The 24,417-nt window shown below is 35.8% G+C and overlaps 1 protein-coding gene across 1 annotated transcript in view; it reads left to right on the top strand.

Annotated features, from left to right (window-relative positions):
* phlpp2 (PH domain and leucine rich repeat protein phosphatase 2) overlaps window positions 1-24,417 on the top strand; it is a 92,051-nt gene that overhangs the window by 10,370 nt on the left and 57,264 nt on the right. The window contains exon 2 of the mRNA XM_059358984.1: window positions 5,140-5,273. Within this exon, the coding sequence (XP_059214967.1) occupies window positions 5,140-5,273 (134 nt within the window). The remainder of the gene's footprint in view (window positions 1-5,139; window positions 5,274-24,417) is intronic.

The following is a 24,417-nucleotide window of genomic DNA, read 5'->3' as shown; positions in this document are numbered from 1 at the left end:
CTAAAAAAATGTCTTCTGTCTCTGCGTCTCTGAAAATCATGACCCGGTCCCTCAGAATAATCCACAGAGCTTGTTGTCAGCAGTTTTAATGTGGGTTAATGTTTAACCTATACTTAAAAGAAATTAGTCCCCACATGAAACGACTGAAAACAAGGTCTGCGGATTATCCTGGGTAAATGGGTCATGGTTTCTGGAAATAGTCGTTGCTGTTGTGTGGTCGTTGTTGTTATTTTGTGCTTTGACCACTACAAGTGAGCTTCCATATGGTCTCATTATGTTAGAGAGAAGGTAGACGTCTCTATGGCCGATATCTCCAACACTTGGCCACTCAAATTAAAAAACAAGATTGATAAATAACACTACAGGTAAGAGAAGAAATACACTACTGGTCAAAAGTTTTAGAACACACCAACTTTTCCAGAATTTAATTGAAAATTATGCAGTTTAATGTCTCAGTGTATGAAATGAATGCACATTTGCAACATTTAAAATTCTTTATTGAGCATGATTGTGTTTTGAAAGTAAAAAAAAGATTCAAAATCACATTTTATGTTGGACTAAAGGACTAAAAAAAGACACAAAATGACTAAAAAAGACACAAAATGACTTACAAAGACATGAAAAGAATTCAAAAATGGACAAAATAGCCCAAGACTCCATAGAGTTAAGTTGTTAACCCATTTCTTGTTCCCTGAAAAAGGCCTACTTGTATAATTCTGAAATGTACATTATTTTCCAGTTTTGGTTAAGCTTACCTTTTTTTTATTTACCTCTGGTAGTTCACCACTTACCTTTGTACCCTTTCAAGCTGTTCATTTGACTTGAACTGCTTGAATTTCAATAAAAAACTGGAAAAATTGGGGTGTTCCAAAACTTTTGACCAGTAGTGTATGTCCTTTTGATTTTGGGGCGAAGTATCCCTTTAACCTGCCATAATTGAAGGATTTGAAAGTAGCTTTAGAATAGTTTTCATAGACATTATGTACATTATAACATGAAGCACAGCCTTGGCGTTACTGTAGCAGCCATTTAGAAAACAAATTATACCCACAAATATTGTGATTTGGATCGTAAATTGTAAGCTTTGCTCCATTATGGTCTGATTATTGATTTTCACAGGAGGTACCTGCCAATACAGGACAAGGATAACAGCTATTTATTAAATTTACACAGCTGGGGATGTTCCTTTTCTTCTGTGAACAACAACTTCCTTCTCTCAGTCTCTATTGCGAGGAAGTGAAACCTTTCTAAAGGATCTATGATTGCTGAGGCCTCACTTCTCCTGCCAGCTAATAAAGTGTAAAACACACCCTGATGAAATGAAAACACACTTCTCAGATCTTCTTTTTACTCGCCAATCGAGTCCGTTTTTTGCACCCACAGCCATTTTCAGTTATTTTGGCTGATTAGACATTTACTCAGGGTGTTGTTGGGTGGAACCTGTATTGGGAGTTACCAACACAGAATATTATTTTCTGTACATGTGTGAGAAAATGCACCACACTGTCCAGAGAGGTCACATTGGGTGAAGAAAACACTCCAACGTTGTTTCTGTAAACCTCTCCTGTCCCTGTTATGTTATATGGGCTGCTATAAATCGAGGGGGCATATTTCCATACTTTGCTGCATAATTTACCTTCCACCCTGAGGACGGATGAACCCACTGGGTGGAATTTGACAGAGATTTACAGCTTCGTGCTGCATTGCCCAAGGTTGGAGGATTTGTGAATAAATGAGGCATATCTGTGCTAAGTGTTGGTATCAGTGTTAATGGTCAACAGGGATCCAGCCGGTCGTCCTCCTCTGCCTGCTGGAAGCTGTCTGACATATAGGCTTCAAATATAGGAGGGAAAGTAGAGAGAAGTAGCCTTCGACTTGGGTTTGGGTTGATATTTGTTTGCCAACTGTGTGTAGGAGGCATGCGTGATATGTCCCCCCAGATTCATAGTGATCCTGATCGGCCCCCCCCACTTTCAGTGACAAATATCGTCGGTAAAACAGAGGATTAATGTTCCGTTAGTTAGACTATTTACATTGCAGCACATAGAGTAGGGGTCTCAAACTCAAATTACTTGGGGTCCGCTGGAGGCAGTATCAAAATGACCAAAAAAAGACACAAAATTACTAAAAAAAGACACAAACTGATAAAAACAAAGACACAAAATTACAAAAAAAGACACAAAATGACCAAAAAAGACACAGAATGATAAAAAAAAGACACAAAATTATTTTAAAAAGACACAAAATGACCCAAAAAAGACACAAATGACAGAAAAAACTGAATTACTTAAAAAATAAACAAAATGACCAAAAAAAAAGACACACAATTACCAAAAAAGACACACAATTACCAAAAAAGACACAAAATTATCAAAAAAGACACACAATTATTAAAAAAGACACAAAATTACCCCCCAAAAAACCACAAAATTACCACAAAAAGTAATTAAAGGGACCTTCCACACACAACACGGTAAAGTGCCATTCATATAAAACTCACATTAAACTTTCATATCAAAATGATAAAAAAAAGACACAAAATTACAAAAAAAGACACAAAATGACCAAAAAAAGATAAAATGACAAAAAAAATACACAGAATTACCAAAAAGACACAAAATTATTTTAAAAAGACACAAAATGACAGAAAAAACTGAATTACTTAAAAAATAAACAAAATGACCAAAAAAAGACACACAATTATCAAAAAAGACACACAATTATTAAAAAAGACACAAAATTACCCCCCCAAAAAAACACAAAATTACCATAAAAAGTAATTAAAGGGACCTTCCACACACAACACGATAAAGTGCCATTCATATAAAACTCACATTAAACTTTCATATCAAGGTGGTGGCCACAAAATATCGCTAATAAGAGCACATGGATGTGTTAGCAGAATCCACCACAGAATTTATAAGAAGACTGTCAAAATAAGATGCCTTAAATAAAACATCGAAGAACCCTTATTCTCCTTCATTGAGTCAGCTTCAAGTCAGTTAATTTGTTTGGCTGCACTGGGAATTTCATGTACAAACTTCTTTTTATTTATGTTAATATGTTGGTTGTTGTTTACACTATAGTTCATTTAAAAATGTTTAAATATAACATTTTGGTTAAGGCATGGAGTGGAAAAATAACTCATTGAGTTGAAATCATTTGCTGACAGCTTCGTTCCCCCAGTTCAAAAATCCCATCTGGTAGGAGGTGTGATGTTTTGAAATTCAAGCATTTATCTCATTTCCTGTAAATGTTACTGTTTTTTTCTGCAAGAATGTATCCAGATGCTGATATATTTGTAAAAAAAAAAAAAAAAGCCAGGACCAACTGGTAAAACTAATGTGAACATCTAGAGATATTCTTTATTTTCTTTTGGTTTTTGGTCAGTGGAGTGAAAATGCCTTTACTGATACCAGCTCATTGCTTTCATGGTATAACACCTTATTTGGTAGAACTGCAAATTGAAAAAATCCATTTAGAGTCATCGTAGTGGATGGCTCATCAGTCAAAACAATTATAAGTAATGATTAGCTTTTCAGGAGATGAGTGAGCATGAGTCAGCCCCGGGCCTTTGTTTGGAACATTTCCAGCAGATTGGAAGTGAAAGTGTGAGTTGCGTTTGTTGTCCTGATGCAACACAAACCTTCATGGAATTAAAATTTGACAGTAAAGTTTAGGCAACAAATCTTCTTGCTCAGATTTAGGAAAATATCATGGTTTGGGTTATCAAATGTACACAAGTTAAATATGTTATGTAACTTTTTAACATTGAAGCTACTAAAATTAACTCCTTGATGTCTGTTTTATCTTGTGACAAAGTTTTAGATTTCAATTTTACTTTATGTCAGAGAAATAATGACAAAAAAATTGCAGTAACTACAAAATCCAACTCAAAACCAAATCAGACTGCAGTTAGTTCACTTAACACCTGCTTTGGATATATATACGAATTTAAACATTAAAACCAAAGCAGACAGTCTGATACAGTGCAGCCTTGTATTTCTTCATTGTGTTGAATAGTGAAGACAAGAATAATAGAAATTTTAAGTTTATTTGATAAAGAAATTATTATCTAGATAGTAATCAAGCAAAAAAAAGGGTGATAAAATGATATTAGGACTAAAATCTAACATTTATTTATAATATTAAGCCTAAAATATACAAATCTTTGAATCGAGTTGTTAAACACTTTTAAACACACTGATAACAAAATCAATTTGAAAATGTTTATTCACTGAAAACAAACTATAAAAGCTGAAAGAAGACAACAACATTATAGTTACTGAACTCTGTTTATCATCACTATTAGAACCTTTTACAGCAAAACCAGAGTGCAGAAACTACGTTTTTGGGGTCGAAGGTCAAATAAATGATTTTTTTGCATAAAAATGACATCATCAATACATGTAGAAATAAATGTCATATCAGTAACCTACATATAACACATTTGGCTGGACAGTTAAAAAACGTTAAAGCAGTTTTTCTCAGTTTTACCCTTTGTGTAGTTACTGCAGTTAGACTTTGTGGTGCTGTATTTATATATTTAATGCGCTACATATTTATACCTTGAGACTTCCTGAACAATATTTTTTTCTCTTGGGAATTGGGCTTTTCTTTACACTTCTGCTATCCTGTTGAACAGCTGTCTGCTGTGTTTAATGTGGATAAAGAAACCTTTAGTTTGATATGCTTCAACATGTTTCCCCCTTATAATGGGTGAAAGAAACTGGTGTTGCTAATTTGGACACTGTAAAAAAGGTTTGTAGAAATTACAGTAAAACACATCACCGTAGAGGACACTTTTAATTACCGTAAATCAAAGAATAGCACAAAACTTTTACTTTTACTGTCATGAACTGTAGGAAACACACAGTTTTGCTGTAAAAATATACCATTTTCAGTTTTTGCTGATATTTACATTTAAATTTACAGTAGAAAACCCACATTTTTTACGGTGAAGTTCATATATTTTATGGGAAACGGAAAGCTACCTACAAATATTGCCCAGAATGCATTGTTTTCTACATTATAATACCTTTTTAATGGAAAACAGTATGTTACTGTCACAATGTGGCTGTTTTCTTACAGCAGTGTATTGTTAACACCACCTCTCCTTTATATTTGTTTGTCCTGCAGGAGGCTGGACCCCTCTGAGCGTCCGCTCCACATGTTGTACGACTACCTGGCAGCGATGGGCTACGCTGAGCCCGTACGAGTCCAGCAAGAAGCCGCCAACTCAGACCTCAGCTGTTTGATCCGGTTCTACAGTGGTGAGTCCATCATCCCCATCTCCACTATCTGCTGCTGCTCACTGTGATCTGGCAGGAGGGGAAACGGAGCTGAAGGCCTAAAAACAGGCTGCAGCGGGTCAAACCGTTTTATCACTTCCTCTTTTGATCTTGGCTCGGTGTGTGTGCAGGAAAGTGTGTGTGTGTGTGTGCTTTCAGCAAGGACAAAGTGAGTCCAGTTGTTGTTGTTTGAGGCTCCCAGAGCAACCTGGTCTCACAGAAATCCGTGAAATAGCCACGGATTTCGCTTAACTCAAAATCCGTGGAATAGCCACGGAATCGCTCAAATTTCTGTGAAACTGACACGGATTTCGCTACAATGCAAGTTAATGCCAGTCATATCCCGTGGCTATTCCAACATACAAAGTGATTATGTACATTCACTGAGTGAATATTTAGAAAATAAAACATATATTTCTCGCTAGAAATGTGATCAAAATCCATTTTTATGCAGAAACAAAGTCAAAATATTAATTTTTTCACTAAAAATGAGAGAACTATCCGCTATGTTTTTTGTTCTGACCGCCGGGACCTTGAAAGTCACGTGACTTGGAACAAACCAATAGCCACGGGATATGACTGTCATTAACTTGCATTGTAGCAAAATCCGTGTCAGTTTCACGTAAATTTGAGCAATTCCGTGGCTATTCCACGGATTTTGAGTTAAGCGAAATCCGTGGCTATTTCACGGATTTCTGTGAGACCAGGTTGGTCCAGTTGTTGTTGTTTGAGGCTCCCAGAGAGTGATGCCTTTCTGAAGCTGTCTGTAGTCTCCAGTACACTGTAAAAAATATTCTGTTTAATTTATGGTAAAATACCGGCAGCTGTGGTTGCCAGAACTTTACCGTAAAAAATACAGTGAGTGGGTTTTCTACTGTAAATTTAAATGTAAATATCAGCTAAATCTGTCATTTAGACTGAAAAATCACTTGCCATTTTATCCCTATTGTGTCTCTTTTTGGTAATTTTGTGTCTCATTTGATAATTTTACGTATTTTTTGGGTCATTTTGTGTCTTTTTCTGATCATTTCATGTCTCTTTTGGTCGTTTTCTGTCTTTTTTTTTGGTCATTTTGTGTCTTTTTAGATAGTTTTGTGTCTCTTTTGGTCATTTTGTGTCTTTTTTGATGGTTTTGTGTCTCTTTTGGTCGTTTTCTGTCTTTTTTTTGGTCGATTTGTGACTCTTTTGGTCATTTTAGGTCCTTTTGTTAGATCCTTTGGTCTGCTATTATTTTTAGGGTAGTTATGTCCTTGTGACGTTATGGTATTTCTCCATACATTTTAACTGAAAAATCTAATATTTTTTACAGCAAAACTGTGTTTTCTAAAGTTTATGACAGAAAAAAGTAAAAGTTTTGTGCTATTCTTTGATTTACGGTAATTAAAAGTGTCTACTACGGTGATATACAATTTTTAATTTCACGCCCTATTTCTGATATAATTTGACAGTGTTTTACTGTAATTTCTACAAACATTTTTTACAGTGTATAGCCTGGGAAAACACAAACACACAGCCATCATGGCCTCATGATGAGTGTGTGAGCATCCTTCATCCTGTGGTGGTTCTGGTCCCCATGTGGGCCGCTTTTCACCTGCTGCTGTCTACATGCTCCCCTGACCCGGACTGGAGTGACTGAGTGTCCCTCTGTCACTGTGATATATTAACCACTTACCATTCGGCTCCTTTTTCTTTTTTGAGAACTGCTGGTTGTGGCCAGTGGATGTTTTTTAGGGGGAGATAGCAGGTCAACAATAAATGCCAGATAGAAGTGGTGAACATCATCTGAAAGCTGTGAACATGAAGATTAATTTGAGGTGAAGCTATCTAATTAAAATGACTTAATTAATTAATTATTTATGTATCGAAGCCTATTATGGTGAATAAATGGTCTTAACATTAGTGGACGCTTTCTTAAGTCCAGTCCAGGTTCAACTGGGTCCCAGAAGTTTTGGAGTGATTTTGAGTTCTTTATTATTTTTCCCCCTTTAGTCCTGATCCAGTTTTTCATAGTGTTTTAGTAGAATCTTTTATTTTTCCTATCAGGTTGTGTTCCTCCCTTTTGGAGCGCTTTTTGTTTGTAGGTGTTTTTATTTAATTGTTTTCTCCTCGAGAGTTTAGTTCCCCCATATCTTAGATTAGGATTTAGTTTTTAGTGTAGATAGCTTTCTGTGTTTTTCCTTCTTTGGAGCGACTTTTCTTTGTCTAGTTTTTACTCAGAGTCAGGTGTTTCATAGCCCTTTTCTTACCATTCTTTGAATAAGGAAACTTTTCAGTTCACCTGCTCTGCATCTGAGTCCTTATTGGCCGGCAGAACTTCTGAACATTAAGTAGTTAATGCAGTGGCAGAATGGATGTGACTCTTTGGATAAATGCAAAAAAAACACAAAATGACAAAAAAAAAGACACAAAATGACCCAAATTGTTACACTAAACACACAAGACAAATCGAGTCCCACTAGAATAAAAACCAGAGTTGATGACAGGATCACACACAATCACAAGATCACATTTATGTTGGTTTTTCTTTGTTTGTTTTTGGTTCAAAATGTTGATCCAGTAAGTCAGAATAAAAAATCTATTATTATTATCAGGTCATATAGGTGAGGTTGTGCTAAAAAAATCTTTGTTCACATTTGCAACATTTAAAGTTCTTTATTGAGCATGATAGTGTTCTGAAAGTTAAAAAAGATTCAAAATCACATTTTATGTTGGACTAAAGGACTAAAAAAGACATGCAGTGACCAAAAAAGACACAAAATGACAAAAAAAAAAAAAAAAAAAAGACCAAAAAAGACACAAAAAAGACATAAAAAGACACAAAATGGCTAAAAAATATTTTTGGTTCAGAATGTTGATCCAGTAAGTCAGAATAAAAAATAAATTATTATTAGGTCATATAGGTGAGGTCAGGTGTTTCATAGCCCTTTTCTTACCCTTTTCTTACCCTTCTTTGAATAAGGAAACTTTTCAGTTCACCTGCTCTGCATCTGAGTCCTTATTGGCCGGCAGAACTTCTGAACATTACGTCGTTAATGCAGTGGCAGAATGGATGTGACTCTTTGGATAAATGTGTATAGCTGCATGTGTCTTACTACAGCTCACATAAACCCACAGACATCTCTTGCTCTTCCCATTTGTGTTGTTATTGGGCTAATGATACTCTTACAGTAGCAGCAATTATGGGATTTGCCATTAAGGCTAAATGGTGAAGGATGTTCTGTAATGCGTTTCCACTTGATAAAGCGACTGATATTCCTGCTGAGTCAGTGGATCTCCTTATGTCTGGGCTTTGAACCGCTCACATGCTGCTGTGGCAGAGAAACGGGAAGAGAGAGCGAACCACAGCGTCCAAAGGGCTCACATGTAATTCCTCCCACATAAAGCACACAAGCCTCTCTACATTTAAATGCAGCGCTGCCACACTGAATAAGAATACAAGCTAAACACAAATCTCAACAGCTTTGTATTGAAATTCTCTGGTTGACTGGGCATGCATGAGGAGACTTTAAAAACCCCAACTGACTGTGAAGACTTAGCAAGAAATTTAGGGGATGAAATGCAAACTCCACACAGAAAGGCCTATAGCATACTTATTATAACTCTGATACATTTTCAATACAAACTTGAGAAGGGTAAAAAGTGAATCCCAGAAAGGGTTCAGCAAGACTTTATTGATCCGAATGTCATCATTAATTCTGCTTATCAGTCCGATTCTTCATCGATCCCCCTATTGTTTCATGAGGAATTTTCTGTGTGAAAAAAAAGTCGTCCTACACAGTGTTACTGTTTTATTATCTCTAAGTCTGAACACAGTGTAGATAAAGTGAGAGAATACACTGTAAAACTTTTTACTGTAAAATTACAGTAAATTACTGGCAGCACTTTCGCCAGTAAGTTACTGTAAAATTTACAGTACCTCGACTGTTTTATAAAAATACAGGTCCGTTTACTGACAAACTGTCTCGTAACGACGAAAAAAAATAGCGTGACGTTTAAATGTTTAACTCTAAATTATGTTACAACTAATCCATTTAAACTGTATATTAGGCTTACTGGAAAAACAACACACTGTGATATTTTCAGCCCAGACAAAAAAGAAATAAAATAAAACTTTTCTTCTTTTCAAAAATAACTGCTTAATTTTCCCTACATGCTCAGTTGAAAACAGTAAATTCCTGTAAAAATATCATTTTGACCGTTGGAATGCCTGAGCAATCATACAACTCCCACAATGCATTGTTTTCACAACAATATACTGTACAATCATAATACAGCAAGTTACTGTTAGAATTTGACTGTAAATTTACAGCAAAGTCTTACAGTGTACTTGTAAATCATTTATTTTTCATTTAAATTCAAGTCAAGTCAAGTCAGAGAACCTAAGAATCCTGGAATTTAAACCCATGTTGTTTAGCAATCTGCTTTTTGCAGATGATGTGGTTCTTTTGGCTTCATCAGACCGGGACCTCCAGCACTCACTGGGGCAGTTTGCAGTTAGCCTGCTGCCCCCACGACCCGGCCCCGGATAAATGGAGGATAATGGATGGATGGATGGATGTTTGTTTCCATCCTTACTTGAAATGATCATTTTACAGATGTTAGCATCATTTTTTTCATGGCTTCTTGTTTCAACATGGTCTCACAGAAATCCGTGAAATAGCCACGGATTTCGTTTAACTCAAAATCCGTGGAATAGCCACGGAATCGCTCAAATTTCCGTGAAACTGACATGGATTTCGCTACAATGCGAGTTAATGACAGTCATATCCCGTGGCTATTCCAACATACAAAGTGATTATGTACATTCACTGAGTGAATATTTAGAAAATAAAACATAAATTTCTCGCTAGAAATGTGATCAAAATCCATTTTTATGCAGAAACTAAGTCAAAATATTGATTTTTTTCACTAAAAATGAGAGAACTGTCCGCCATGTTTTTTGTTCTGACCGCTGGGACCTTGAAAGTCACGTGACTTGGAACAAACCAATAGCCACGGGATATGACTGTCATTAACTTGCATTGTAGCGAAATCCGTGTCAGTTTCACGGAAATTTGAGCGATTCCGTGGCTATTCCATGGATTTTGAGTTAAGCGAAATCCGTGGCTATTTCACGGATTTCTGTGAGACCAGGTTGCTTGTTTTCAGCAGCATAAAGGTGTGAGTTTGACATAGGAGGTATACAATTCAGATGGATTGTAACTTTTAGAACCGGTTCCCAACAGGAAGCAGTTCTCGATTTCCATCCTTAACCCTAGATTCCTAGAAAAAAAGCACTTGGCATCCTGCTTGACAATAATGACTCATCAGAACAAAATTGGGCTGATAAGCAGCAGTGTTGTGTTTCTGTCTTAAGCTTGCCCCTTTAGAATAAATACAGCTTTCTCTTTCTGTCTGCCTGGTGATGAAACTAATGTTTGTTTGTTTAGCTGGAGGATCTGCAGCACTCAGTCTTATTTCCAGCCCCTGTGTGTCCAGTGGAGGCTTTACTGTTGTTTGGGCTGTGCCAACATGAGAACTGTTGGGATCTTGGCTACTATCAGTAGTCAGGCCACATTGGTCAGAGTTTAGCCAGGCCTCTTGGAGACTTCCTGCCTCCTTTTGTCAACTCATGGGAAAAGAGGACCAGAGACCAGGCATGACTGGTACTTGGGCACTCTTGATGCTCCGCCAAGCCTCAAAGCACAGCTTCATTTCGCCATTTGCTGCTCTTAGAGCTGGAGAGGTAGTGAGAACTGTTTTTGGAGCATAACTTGCAGGTTGTTGTGATTGTGCTGCATTTCCTCAGTGTGTTAACCCTCTGGGGTCTCCAAAAGCCCCAAAGCATCCAGACTTGTTGCCTCCATCAGACTAGAAAACAAAGCAGCGTGGAGCCCTACTGTAAATTTACCTCTAAAGTTCTGGCTGTAAACTCCATGAGGCCAGTTTCAGTTTGATGATGATATACCAAGTAAAACTGGAGACAAGCTCAAATAGATTTAGTATCAAATGATAGAACTGGATGGAACCCTCTGATATGGTAGATTTGACACCTTTGTTCACATTTGCAACATTTAAAATTCTTTATTGAGCATGATAGTGTTTTAAAAGTAAAAAAAAAGATTAAAAATCACATTTTATGGTGGACTAAAGGACTAAAAAAGACACAAAATTACTGAAAAAAGACACAAAATGACACAAAATGACCAAAAAAGACACAAAATGACTTACAAAGACACAAAATGACAAAAAAAGACACAAAATGACCCAAATTGTTACACTAAACACACAAGACAAATAAAGTCCCACTAGAATAAAAACCAGAGTTGATGACAGGATCACACACAATCACAAGATCACATTTATGTTGGTTTTCCTTTGTTTCTTTTTGGTTCAAAATGTTGATCCAGTAAGTCAGAATAAAAAATCTATTATTATCAGGTCATATAGGTGAGGTTGTGCTGAAAAAAATCTTTGTTCACATTTGCAACATTTAAAATTCTTTATTGAGCTTAATAGTGTTCTGAAAGTTAAAAAAGATTCAAAATCACATTTTATGTTGGACTAAAGGACTAAAAAAGACACAAAATGACAAAAAAAAAAAAAGACCAAAAAAGACACAAAATGACTAAAAAAAGACATAAAATGACCAAAAAATACCCAAAAAAGACATAAAAAGACACAAAATGACTAAAAAATATTTTTGGTTCAGAATGTTGATCCAGTAAGTCAGAATAAAAAATCAATTATTATTAGGTCATATAGGTGAGGTTGTGCTGAAAAAATCTTTGTTCACATTTGCAACATTTAAAATGCTTTATTGAGCATGATAGTGTTCTGAAAGTTAAAAAAAGGATTCAAAATCAAATTTTATGTTGGACTAAAGGACTAAAAATGACAAAAAAAAAGACACAAAATGACAAAAAAACACACAAAATAATTAAAAAAGACACAACTAAAGACACAAAATGTCCAAAAAAGACACAAAGAAACACAAAAAGACACAAAATTACTAAAAAAGACACAAAAAAAGACAAAAAGACACAAAATTACTAAAAAATACACAAAATGACCAAAAATGTTATGGTAAACACACAAGACATAAATAAAAGTCAGACTCTTTGTTTCTTTTTGGTTCAGAATATTGATCCAGTAAGTCAGAATAAAAAACAATTATTATCAGGTCATAAAGGTGAGGTTGTGCTGGAAAAAAACAAACCAACATGGCATTTAAACATTTTTAAGTGGTGTATACAGGCAGGATGAAAAGGATTCAAACATGGACTAAATAGCCCGATAAGACTCCGTAGAGTTAACCCTCCCTCCCAGTGCTGCTGTTCAGGAGCTCTCCAGTCATAAAGCTTCACTAGTAGACCTCAGTTTTTTTGGCTGGCACAAGGTAACCGTGGTTTTTCATTTCCACCCACAGTGGTGTTGTAGGTGGGCTGTGATGCATTGTTGAAACACACAACAACAGCCTTGTTCTGAGATCCTCTCCCAGGTGCTTGCTTGTCTCACAGCTGTTGTCAGGGGTAATGATCTGACTAAGCAGATGAGGGAAACTGTGCTCCATCAGTAAAGACTACAGCTGCTACACAACCACCTGATGTGGTGCACTGCATTTTGTCAGCTCTGCATTTAAAAGGCTTTGAGAGTCTGCATCACTGGCTCCCAACCTGAATGCAAACGTGAAATAAACCGAGGCATTGCAAGTGGATTAAAGGTTTCTAGTCCATGCAGATACTTCTGCTTTTTATGGACCCAGTTAGAGAGATAACAGTCTGGGATTTATGTCACCACAACAGTACGGTGAATGGGTAACAGCAGCAAGTTTTTCTGCAGAAAATGTCTTTGCTACTCTGAATAATCTGAATAATGCATTTTTACTGCTCTCTCTGAAAACAGTAGATAGTAGGAAATGTGTTTTTTTTGTAATTTGGGAGATCTAACTGTAACAACATTGCAAAGAAGTAGAGAAAACATATTATTGCTATGAAAACTTTATATATTTTCAGATCTTTTTCTCTTCCTTTTCCTGTGAAATATTAGTTAAGTCTACTTCTTCAAGCCTCAGATACTTAAAAAAAACCCTCCTTGCTGACAGGCAGGTTACAAGTAAACATGGGCTTGTTGTAATAAATCTCTAGTCTACATGCAGATAGAAGGACGTGCTTTTGTTTTGCACATTTGTTCGTTGGCCTGGGTGTGCATTGGTCTGTTTTATGGCTGTTTTTTTTTTATTTTTCTCATAAGCCACTGAAGTGTTTCAAAGTGCAGTGCTGCAGGTAATTTATTAAACTTCACCGTCCTCTTATTTGTTCAGGAAACTCATCTTGAACCGTCTCCACCCTCCTGCTTCCCCCCACACATACACCCTCCTGCTGTGCTGCACAGATGAGATGAAAACAAACATGGACAGGGGAGTAAACATTTCTAAATGCTGACTTAATAAGAAACGCTCCTAGTGAAAACAACAGCAGAGACCTGAGGGCCGTTGGCTGTGTGTGTCGGCCCAAACAGCTGCAGCACAGACGGCCTGCTGGAGGCTCACTGAGCCTGGTCCACCTCCGCCTGGGTGATCTCTGTCTCACATCTTACAGACCTGAAGCTGCTGTGGACCGAACCACTGTCAGTGTCAGAGCAGAAGGAAACTAGAACATTTCTAAAGAAATGTTGAGTGTGCATGACTCTCACCCATACATTATTAGATTACAATTTGAACTGTTTTCAAAATGGAAAAGAGGAGGAAGTCATGAAAGATAATAAACCAGGTGTGGTTTATTTGGTGTGTGTATGTGTATGTGTCTGAAAGTAGTGTGAAACTCATCGGTTAGTGCTAAAACTCGTCAGTTAGTGTCTAAAACTCGTCAGTTTGTGTCTTAAACTCGTCAGTTAGTGTCTAAAACTCGTCAGTGTCTAAAACTCGTCAGTTAGTGTCTAAAACTCTTCAGTTAGTGTCTAAAACTCGTCAGTTTGTGTCTAAAACTCGTCAGTTAGTGTCTAAAACTCGTCAGTTAGTGTCTAAAACTCGTCAGTTTGTGTCTAAAACTCGTCAGTTTGTATCTAAAACTCGTCAGTTAGTGTCTAAAACTCGTCAGTAAGTGTCTAAAACTCGTCAGTTTGTGTCTAAAACTCGTCAGTTAGTGTCTTAAACTCGTCAGTTAGTGTCTAAAACTCGTCAGTTAGTGTCTAAAACTCGTCAGTTTGTGTCTAAAACTTGTCAGTTAGTGTCTAAAACTCGTCAGTGTCTAAAACTCGTCAGTGTCTAAAACTTGTCAGTTAGTGTCTAAAACTCGTCAGTTTGTGTCTAAAACTCGTCAGTTTGTGTCTAAAACTTGTCAGTTTGTGTCTAAAACTCGTCAGTTAGTGTCTAAAACTCGTCAGTTAGTGTCGAAAACTTGTCAGTTAGTGTCTAAAACTCGTCAGTTAGTGTCTAAAACTCGTCAGTTAGTGTCTAAAACTCGTCAGTTAGTGTCTAAAACTCGCCAGTTAGTGTCTAAAACTCGCCAGTTAGTGTCTAAAACTCGCCAGTTAGTGTCTAAAACTCGTCAGTTAGTGTCTAAAACTCGCCAGTTAGTGTCTAAAACTCGTCAGTTAGTGTCTAAAACTCGTCAGTTAGTGTCTAAAACTCGTCAGTTTGTGTCTAAAACTCGTCAGTTAGTGTCTAAAACTCGTCAGTTAGTGTAAACTGACAGTTTTCAGTTAGTGTGTGTGTTGGTAGCTAAGCAACCAGGGCGAGGTGGCAGCCACCAATCAGAGCAGAGCAATCAACTGAAATCAACTGCTCCTGTGAAGAGTTCTTCCTAAACATCTACATATGTGTTTTGTGAAGAAAAATATAGAAATTTTATTTTTAGAGCGATCAGAAGAAACTGGTAGCTCTGCTTTCCTCCAGAAATGTTCCCTCCTTTTTACCATGGCGGTCTATGGGGCTGTGGGTGGTGTTGGTGGATCATCTGTGGTCCTACGCCCAAACTAGAACTCTGACAGCTTTACCACACCAATGTGAGGGAGAAGACACATTTTACTACGTTTATATGGATAAATTATTTCTGGAGAGTGGCGTTTGCGGCCTCGAGCGCAGTTTACACATTTATTTTTTGACAAATTTTTCTCTCCCTCTGCACTCTAGCGATGATGTCATCCACTCTAGCCTCTCCATAGGGTAACATTGGGGGGATTTTTTGGTGTGTTTTTGCCAAATCATTTGAAATCAGTTTGCTGAAACCTTTAGAAAAGTCATAGCACACTTGTCATGGCTGAGCCGGTTGATTCAATACCTTTTTAGTGTAATGTTCGACCAAAACTAGAGAAAAAGAACGCGGAAGAAACGGAAGAATAAAATCTAGGATTAAGCCCGGTGAATAGTAGATAGTGTGCTCTTTCAAGTAATCTGTGAGCCGTGTGAACTCACCTGATAAGGTATTGATTTAGCTGGTGCTGATTTACTAATGAGAATTAAAACTAAATGGACACTGTGGATGTAATGTCACAAAATGTCTTGTTTTGTCTGGCTAACAATCAAAGTAAATAAAAATATGCTTTTTTTATCACTGTTTTTGGAGACTTTTACTGTTTTCTTTTTTTTTCTTATATTCTCATATTTTAGAGGCTTGAACCATGAAATGTTGGACATTCTTCCTTGAAAAATGACTTAAACTTCACTAGGTTATGCATTTTTTTAGACTGATACTGAAACTGATACAGACTTTAGGGGGAAATATTTAATTAATTGCCTTTAATGGCGACTGATCCAGTGAATATTTGAGGTAGAATGAAAACAGACATTTTCTGCACTGTAAAAAATGTCTGGATATTTTACAGTGAAAAACTGCTAAACCACGACAGTAAAAGACCGTAAAATGATAAATGGGTTAATTCAGTTTCAGTAACAATGAAACACCGTAAATGTATATATCAGCACACTGTAAAAATGTTGCTGCTTTTATACTAATTATTTATGCAAAATTTAAATGCAGATTTAGCTTATTGTGCCTTGAATACCAGTAAATTAACATTCAGTTATTATTTATTGTACACTGAATACCAGTAAAATGTACAAGTTGTTCTGTAAAGTTGTTTACATTTGTACTGTGTTTTTTGATAAGGTATGGATTTAGCTGGTGCTGATTTACTAATGAGAATTAAAACTAAATGGACACTGTGGATGTCCTGAATTGTGATGACATGGTTGGTGCACCAGTGTCTGAAACTCTGAGACCCCGGCGGTTTATCACTGAGTCATAATAATCATGTCCTGGAGGAACAGAAAGGCTGAAATCACAGCGGATAACCAAGCACAAGGCTGCTTCTTCATTTTATGGTATAAAGCCAGAAAGAATTGGTTTACAGGGATAAAAAGTGGAGAAGCAGTCAGACTGAGATTCAAGAGAAAAATGAAACTCTGTTCCCACAGAATTGCCCCGAGCAACAGCGCTCAGCAGAGAGCAGCTCTCTGTGGTTTCTTGACAGCCCCTCGTAACATGCTGTTTCTGTGATGGAGCTCCGTTTCTCCCAAGGATTTCCTCTTTTTCATTTGAAACCTGCAGACTGTCTCTCCTCCAAGACTTTTTAACTCTGTGGAGTTTTGGGCTATTTTGTCCATGTTTGAATCCTTTCCATCCTGCCTGTATACACCACTTAAAACATGTTTAAATGCCATGTTGGTATTTTTTTTTCCACCTATATGACCTAATAATAGTTGATTTTTATTCTGACTTACTGGATCAACATTTTGAACCAAAAAGAAACAACTAAAAACCTATCTGACTGTATTTTATTTGTGTCTTGTGTGTTTAGCGTAACAATTTTAGTCAGTTTTTTAGTCATTTTGTGTCTTTTTTGGTCATTTTGTGTCTTTTGCTGTGTCTTTTTTGATCATTTTGTGTCTTTTTTTAGTCATTTTGTGTCTTTTTTAGTCATTTTGTGTCTTTTTGCGTATTTTTTTGGTAATTTTGTGTCTTTTTTAGTCATTTAATGTCTTTTGTTGTGTCGTTTTTAGTTATTTTGTGTCTTTTTTTAGTCATTTTGTGTCTTTTTTAAGTCATTTTTTGTCTTTTTGTGTATTTTTTTGTAATTTTGTGTCTTTTTTAGTCATTTTGTGTCTTTTTTAGTCATTTTGTGTCTTTTTGCGTATTTTTTTGATCATTTTGTGTCTTTTTTTAGTCATTTTGTGTCTTTTTTAGTCATTTTGTGTCTTTTTGCGTATTTTTTTGGTAATTTTGTGTCTTTTTTAGTCATTTAATGTCTTTTGTTGTGTCGTTTTTAGTTATTTTGTGTCTTTTTTTGGTCATTTTGTGTCTTTTTTTAGTCATTTTGTTTCTTTTTGTGTCTTTTGGGTAATTTTGTGTCTTTTTTAGTTATTTTATGTCTTTTCTTGGTCAAAGACCAGTCTTTTTTTTTGGTCATTTTGTGTCTTTTTTAGTCCTTTAGTCCAACATAAAATGTGATTTTGAATCTTTTTTTTAACTTTCAAAACACTATCATGCTCAATAAAGAATTTTATATGTTGCAAATGTGACCAAAGGTGTCAAATCTACCATATAAGAGGGTTCCATCCAGTTCTATCATTTGATACTAAATCTATTTGAGCTTGTCTCCAGTTTTACTTGGTATATCATCATCAAACTGAAACTGGCCTCATGGAGTTTACAGCCAGAACTTTAGAGGTAAATGTACAGTAGGGCTCCACGCTGCTTTGTTTTCTAGTCTGATGGAGGCAACAAGTCTGGATTATTTGGAGCTTTTGGAGACTCCACAGGGTTAAGTCCTTCCTGCTTCTTGCTGCTGAGAAAATATCCACAATGTTAGCGTTAGTCTGTTTTGCTGTCATATGCATTCAGAAGCAGTCGTCAGCTGTGCGTCTCCCATCTGTGTTCAGCACAGTGCAGGCTTACTTTATTTGATATCAGAATTGAATTTCTTGCACAAAGTTTAAATAGCAGGGGTTTTTTTTTAAATAGAGGTAAACACGGACCACCAGGAGGAGGCATCTGGGTGGTGGGTTGAATTTGAATTTGCTGCCAAAAAGAGCTTGCTGTTCTGAGTCAAATCAGACTGTGTTTCCGCCTCCACTGACCCCCTACTGCATGCTAACGCAATCTATGCAATCTTGAGCAAGACAAAACAGCTCTGGGATACAGAGAGTATTGTTTTTCAACTGAGTGCTCGGCAGTTTCACTTACAAATATGTACAAACAGCCTCCAGAACAAGATCAGGAGCCTAAGACTGAAATTATTACTCTGCAAAAAAGGTGTTTAGTCTAAAAACCAGATAAAAACAGTAAATCTGAGGGAAATGATCTTGCTGCATGGACAGATAATTTACCTTGACAAGATTTCTTAAATTAAGATTATTAAATCTAGAAATAAACATGTTGAACGCTTAACCCTCTGGAGTCTCCAAAAGTGCCAAAGCATGGCTTCTTGAACACATCCAGACGTAAAAACAAGACCAAAGAATGACACAAAATGACCAAAAAAAAGACACAAAATGGCCAAAAAAGACACAAAATTAGATGATAGAATAATCAAAAAAAGACCCACAGAAGACACAAAATGACAGAAAAGACATACAATAACTAAAAAAAAACACAACAGACACAAAATTACTAAAAAGACACAGAAAAGAGACAAAAAAGACACAAAATGACTTACAAAGACACAAAAAGACATGAAAAGGATTCAAAAATGGACAAAATAGCCCAAGACTCCATCGAGTTAAAATAAGAAATACTTTTTTAAAACAAGATAAATTATCCAACACTTCTAAATCTAAAGTTTTTTTAAAAAATCTTGGTAAGAAACAGATAATCATCAGGTCACTCTGCTCGGGCCAGTTCATCACTGCTGGCAGCTTTAATTTATCTGGTTTTATTTCATCATTGTGTCTTTTAAGTGGTCATTATATGTCTTTTTTTTGGTAATTTTGTTTTTTTTTTGTTCATTTTGTGTCTTTTTTTGTCAATTTGTGTCTTTTTAGTGGTCATTTTTACATCTATTTTTGGTCAGTTTGAGTCTTTTTTGATCATTTTGTGTCTTTTTAATGGTCATTATATGTCTTTTATGGTCATTTTGTGTCTTTTTTGCTCATTTTGGGTCTTTTTTTGATCAATTTGTGTCTTTTTTAGTCAAATATGTGTATTGTTTGTAAAAAATCTCAAGTTTTTTTTAATCTTGATAAGAAACAAATAATCATCAGGTCACTCTGCTCGGGCCAGTTCATCACTGCTGGCAGCTTTAATTTATCTGGTTTAAAGAGTTCAGTTCTTATTTTAAGTGTTCAACATGTTTATTTCTAGATTTAACAATCTTAATTTTAGGAATCTTGTCAAGGTAAATTATCTGTCCATGCAGCAAGATCATTTCCCTCAGATTTATTGTTTTAATCTGGTTTTTAGACACACCTTTTTTGCAATGTACACAAAAAAGATGAAAATTGACCTAATCACTTTTGTTTTTTGACCATAAAAAAGAAAGAATGGCCACTTTACCCAGTTTGGGGTCAATTAAATTGTCCTCATCCCTCCTACAATGATGAAGTATGTTTAATTAAGCTTTTTGTGTTAATTTAGTCGTACAAAGTTTACAAAGTCAGAGCGGTGACAACTTTTTCTCGGTACTACAGACATTATTAGGGACGCTGCCATCCAGTTCATCAACAGCTGTTTTGAATTCTACATTGCTCCTCTTTGTTATCATTCAAATTAATGCTGCAACTAATTGTTTTCATAATCACATGATCTGCAAATTAATTGTCAGGTCTTTAAAACATCACACAAACTGAATATTCATTACACTTTCTCACAGCTCAAGGTAACGCCACAAAAGCTCTTGTTTTGTTTGGCTAACAATCAAAGTAAATAAAAATATGCTTTTTTTATAACCGTTTTGGCTATGACACTGTCTTTTTTTCCAGATATTCTCATATTTTAGAGGCTTTAACCGTGAAATGTTGGACATTCTTCCTTGAAAAATGACTTAAACTTCACTAGGTTATGCATTTTTTTAACTGATACAGATTTTATTTAAATATTTAATTAATTGCCTTTAATGGCAACTGATATAGTGAATATTTGAAGTAGAATGAAAAAAAAGTAAAAGACATGAAATGATAAATGGGTTAATTCAGTTTCAGTAACAATGAAACACCGTAAATGTATGTATCAGCAGCCAAAACAGTATTTTTGACAGGTTTTTTTTGTTTTTTTAAAAAAATACATTACTCCATTGTTAAATACACTGGCAACCTGTTTGTAACAAAAATATACTGTTATATATTTAAAAGCCATCACTGTAATTGCACTTTAAATGCATTTGTCTTTTGAAAAAATACATTTCCTCACTGTTAAATGTACTAAACACCATATCTCTAACAAAATATACTGTAATATTTAATGGTAAAATTTTAATTTATGCAGCATTTATAACGTATTTTCTTGTCAATTTTATGGCAGAACAGCGTTTCTTTTGATGGAAAAACCTGGAAAAAAATACAGTGTGTGGGTTTTCTACTGTAAATTTAAATGTAAATATCAGCAAAAACTGTAATTTAGACTGAATATTCACTACATTAGGGTAGTTGTGTCATTCATTCACACATCATGGTATTTCTCCATTAACTTTACATGAGTATGTTTTATTTTCACAGCAAAACTGTGTGTTTCCGACAGTTAATGACAGTAAAAGTAAAAGTTTTGTGCTATTCTGTGATTTACGGTAATTAAAAGTGTCACACTGTAAAAAATGTCTGTAGATTTTACGGTGGAAAAACTGCTAAACCATGACAGTAAAAGACCATAAAATGATAAATGAGTTAATTCAATTTCAGTAACAATGAAACACGGAAAAAAAGTTTTGTGCTATTCTATAATTTTTAATTTATGCAGCATTTATAAAGTATTTTCTTGTCAATTTTATGGCAGAACAGCGTCTCTTTTGAAAAACGTTTTATTTATACGGTAAAATATGGGATAAAACGGCAATCTTGGATGTGAAATCAACAGTGCTAATATCGTTTTACCGTAATATTAGAAATAGTCGCACCGTATTTATTACGGTAAAGTTCTGGCAACCACAGCTGCTGGTTTTTACACCGTGCCGTATCCGTCTTCCCATCTGCTTCTCCGTCCATTCTTCTTCTTCAGTGATAAGGATGCAGAGTCTGACCTGTGGCGACCTCGTTGCCATGTGAAATGTGATGTCATCAGTGTGTCGTCGGGGGAGACGAACACTGAGAGAGAAGAAGTCGTACGAGGGTCGACTCTCTGATTTTGTCACTTGTCACACTGTCCCTGAGGTTGACAGCGTCTCCAAGGAGCCCGCTTGACACGTTGATGATTAGTTTAGTGGAGGCCCTGCTCCTCCACACACACACACACACACACACACATTCTTGTACTTCTATCTATGTGAGGACCCTCATTTGGAACAGTGAATTCCCTTGCAAGGGTTTTAATTTTGTTGTGGATTTTTTAAAATTCAGTTAGTTTTAATTAGTTTTTAGAGTGAGTTGGCTAGTTTTAGTTCAGTACTTTTTTTCTTTTTAAACGCTTTAGTTTTGTGGTTAGTGTCTAAAACTCGTCAGTTTGTGTCTAAAACTCGTCAGTTAGTGTCTAAAACTCGTCAGTTAGTGTCTAAAACTCGTCAGTTTGTGTCTAAAACTCCTCAGTTTGTGTCTAAAACTCCTCAGTTCGTGTCTAAAACTCGTCAGTTTGTGTCTAAAACTCCTCAGTTTGTGTCTAAAACTCCTCAGTTCGTGTCTAAAACTCGTCAGTTAGTGTCTAAAACTCGTCAGTTAGTGTCTAAAACTCATCAGTTAGTGTCTAAAACTCTTTAGTTTGTGTCTTAAACTCATCAGTTTGTGTCTTAAACTCGTCAGTTAGTGTCTTAAACTCGTCAGTTTGTGTCTTAAACTCATCAGTTTGTGTCTTAAACTCATCAGTTTGTGTCTAAAACTCGTCAGTTTGTGTCTAAAACTCGTCAGTTCGTGTCTAAAACTCGTCAGTGTCTAAAACTCGTCAGTTAGTGTCTAAAACTCTTTAGTTTGTGTCTTAAACTCATCAGTTTGTGTCTTAAACTCGTCAGTTAGTGTCTTAAACTCGTCAGTTTGTGTCTTAAACTCATCAGTTTGTGTCTTAAACTCGTCAGTTTGTGTCTAAAACTCCTCAGTTTGTGTCTAAAACTCCTCAGTTCGTGTCTAAAACTCGTCAGTTAGTGTCTAAAACTCATCAGTTAGTGTCTAAAACTCTTTAGTTTGTGTCTTAAACTCATCAGTTTGTGTCTTAAACTCATCAGTTTGTGTCTTAAACTCGTCAGTTAGTGTCTTAAACTCGTCAGTTTGTGTCTTAAACTCGTCAGTTAGTGTCTTAAACTCGTCAGTTTGTGTCTTAAACTCGTCAGTTTGTGTCTTAAACTCATCAGTTTGTGTCTTAAACTCGTCAGTTTGTGTCTAAAACTCCTCAGTTTGTGTCTAAAACTCCTCAGTTCGTGTCTAAAACTCGTCAGTTAGTGTCTAAAACTCATCAGTCAGTGTCTAAAACTCTTTAGTTTGTGTCTTAAACTCATCAGTTTGTGTCTTAAACTCGTCAGTTTGTGTCTTAAACTCGTCAGTTAGTGTCTTAAACTCGTCAGTTTGTGTCTTAAACTCGTCAGTTAGTGTCTTAAACTCGTCAGTTTGTGTCTTAAACTCGTCAGTTAGTGTCTTAAACTCGTCAGTTTGTGTCTAAAACTTGTCAGTTTGTGTCTAAAACTCGTCAGTTAGTGTCTAAAACTCGTCAGTTTGTGTCTAAAACTCGTCAGTTAGTGTCTAAAACTCGTCAGTTTGTGTCTAAAACTTGTCACACACACACACACACACACACACACACACACACACACACACACACACACACACACACGTGGATGTTTATAGTCAGGCGGCTTAGCTAAATAAAGGGGACACGCTGGACAAAAGCACCAAATTTTTTCCCCGTAGGTTTCAATTTTTGGTAGGAGCCACTTCATCAAGATGGCCGATCCGAGATGGCACCCATATAAAGTCTATGAGAACCAATACATCTTCCAAGCCACACTGAAGGTCAATCTTGGTGTCAAAATCTACATTTTCTGGGTCAAGGAATCATTTAAAGCTGTTGAGAATATCACTAGATGATTATTTGATCAAATAGAAATGTTCATTTTCACCCAGACTGGTAGGCAACTCGCTTCAAGTGCTGCAGCAGAGAATCCTGAGCTGAAAATGTTTGGAATCTAATAATTATGTAAATACATGGGGAAAATGAACTTATCTATTTGATCATCTAGTGATATTCTCAGTAGCTTTAAATTATTTTTGACCCAGAAAATGTATATTTTGACACTAAGATTGACCTTCTAAGTGGCTTAGAAGATATACTGGTTCTCATAGATTTTATATGGCTGCCATCTCCGACCTGCAATCTTGATGAAGTGGCTCCTACCAAAATTTGAAACCTATAGTGATAGAGAGCATGTGGAAAAAATTTGGTGCTTTTGTCCGACGTGTCCCCTTTCTTCCCAAATCTGGTCCTAAGCCGCCGGACTATTAGGGGGATAATTAAAATGACTTACTTAATTATTTATTTATTTATGTATTGAAGCCTAAAATTCGGTTTTGGCTGATATATACATTTACGGTGTTTCATTGTTACTGAAACTGAATTAACTCATTTTTAATTTTACGGTCTTTTACTGTCATGGTTTAGCCGTTTTTCCACCGTAAAATCTACAGACATTTTTTTACAGTGTGACACTTTTAATTACCGTAAATCACAGAATAGCACAAAACTTTTACTTTTTCTTTCATTAACTGTCGGAAACACACAGTTTTGCCGTAAAAATATAACATACTCATGTAAAGTTAATGGAGAAATACCATGATGTGTGAATGAATGACACAACTACCCTAAATATTCAGTCTAAATTACAGTTTTTGCCGATATTTACATTTAAATTTACAGTAGAAACCCCACTCACTGTATTTTTTTCCAGTTTTTTCCATCAAAAGAAACGCTGTTCTGCCATATAATTGACAAGAAAATACTTTATAAATGAAAACACATAATTAAAGATTTTACCATTAAATATTACAGTATATTTCTGTTAGAGATATGGTGTTTAGTACATTTAA

This window comes from Centropristis striata, chromosome 2, assembly GCF_030273125.1.
Source record: "Centropristis striata isolate RG_2023a ecotype Rhode Island chromosome 2, C.striata_1.0, whole genome shotgun sequence".
NCBI classification, from domain to species: Eukaryota; Metazoa; Chordata; class Actinopteri; order Perciformes; family Serranidae; genus Centropristis; species Centropristis striata.
This window is presented reverse-complemented; position numbering and strand designations above follow the sequence as displayed.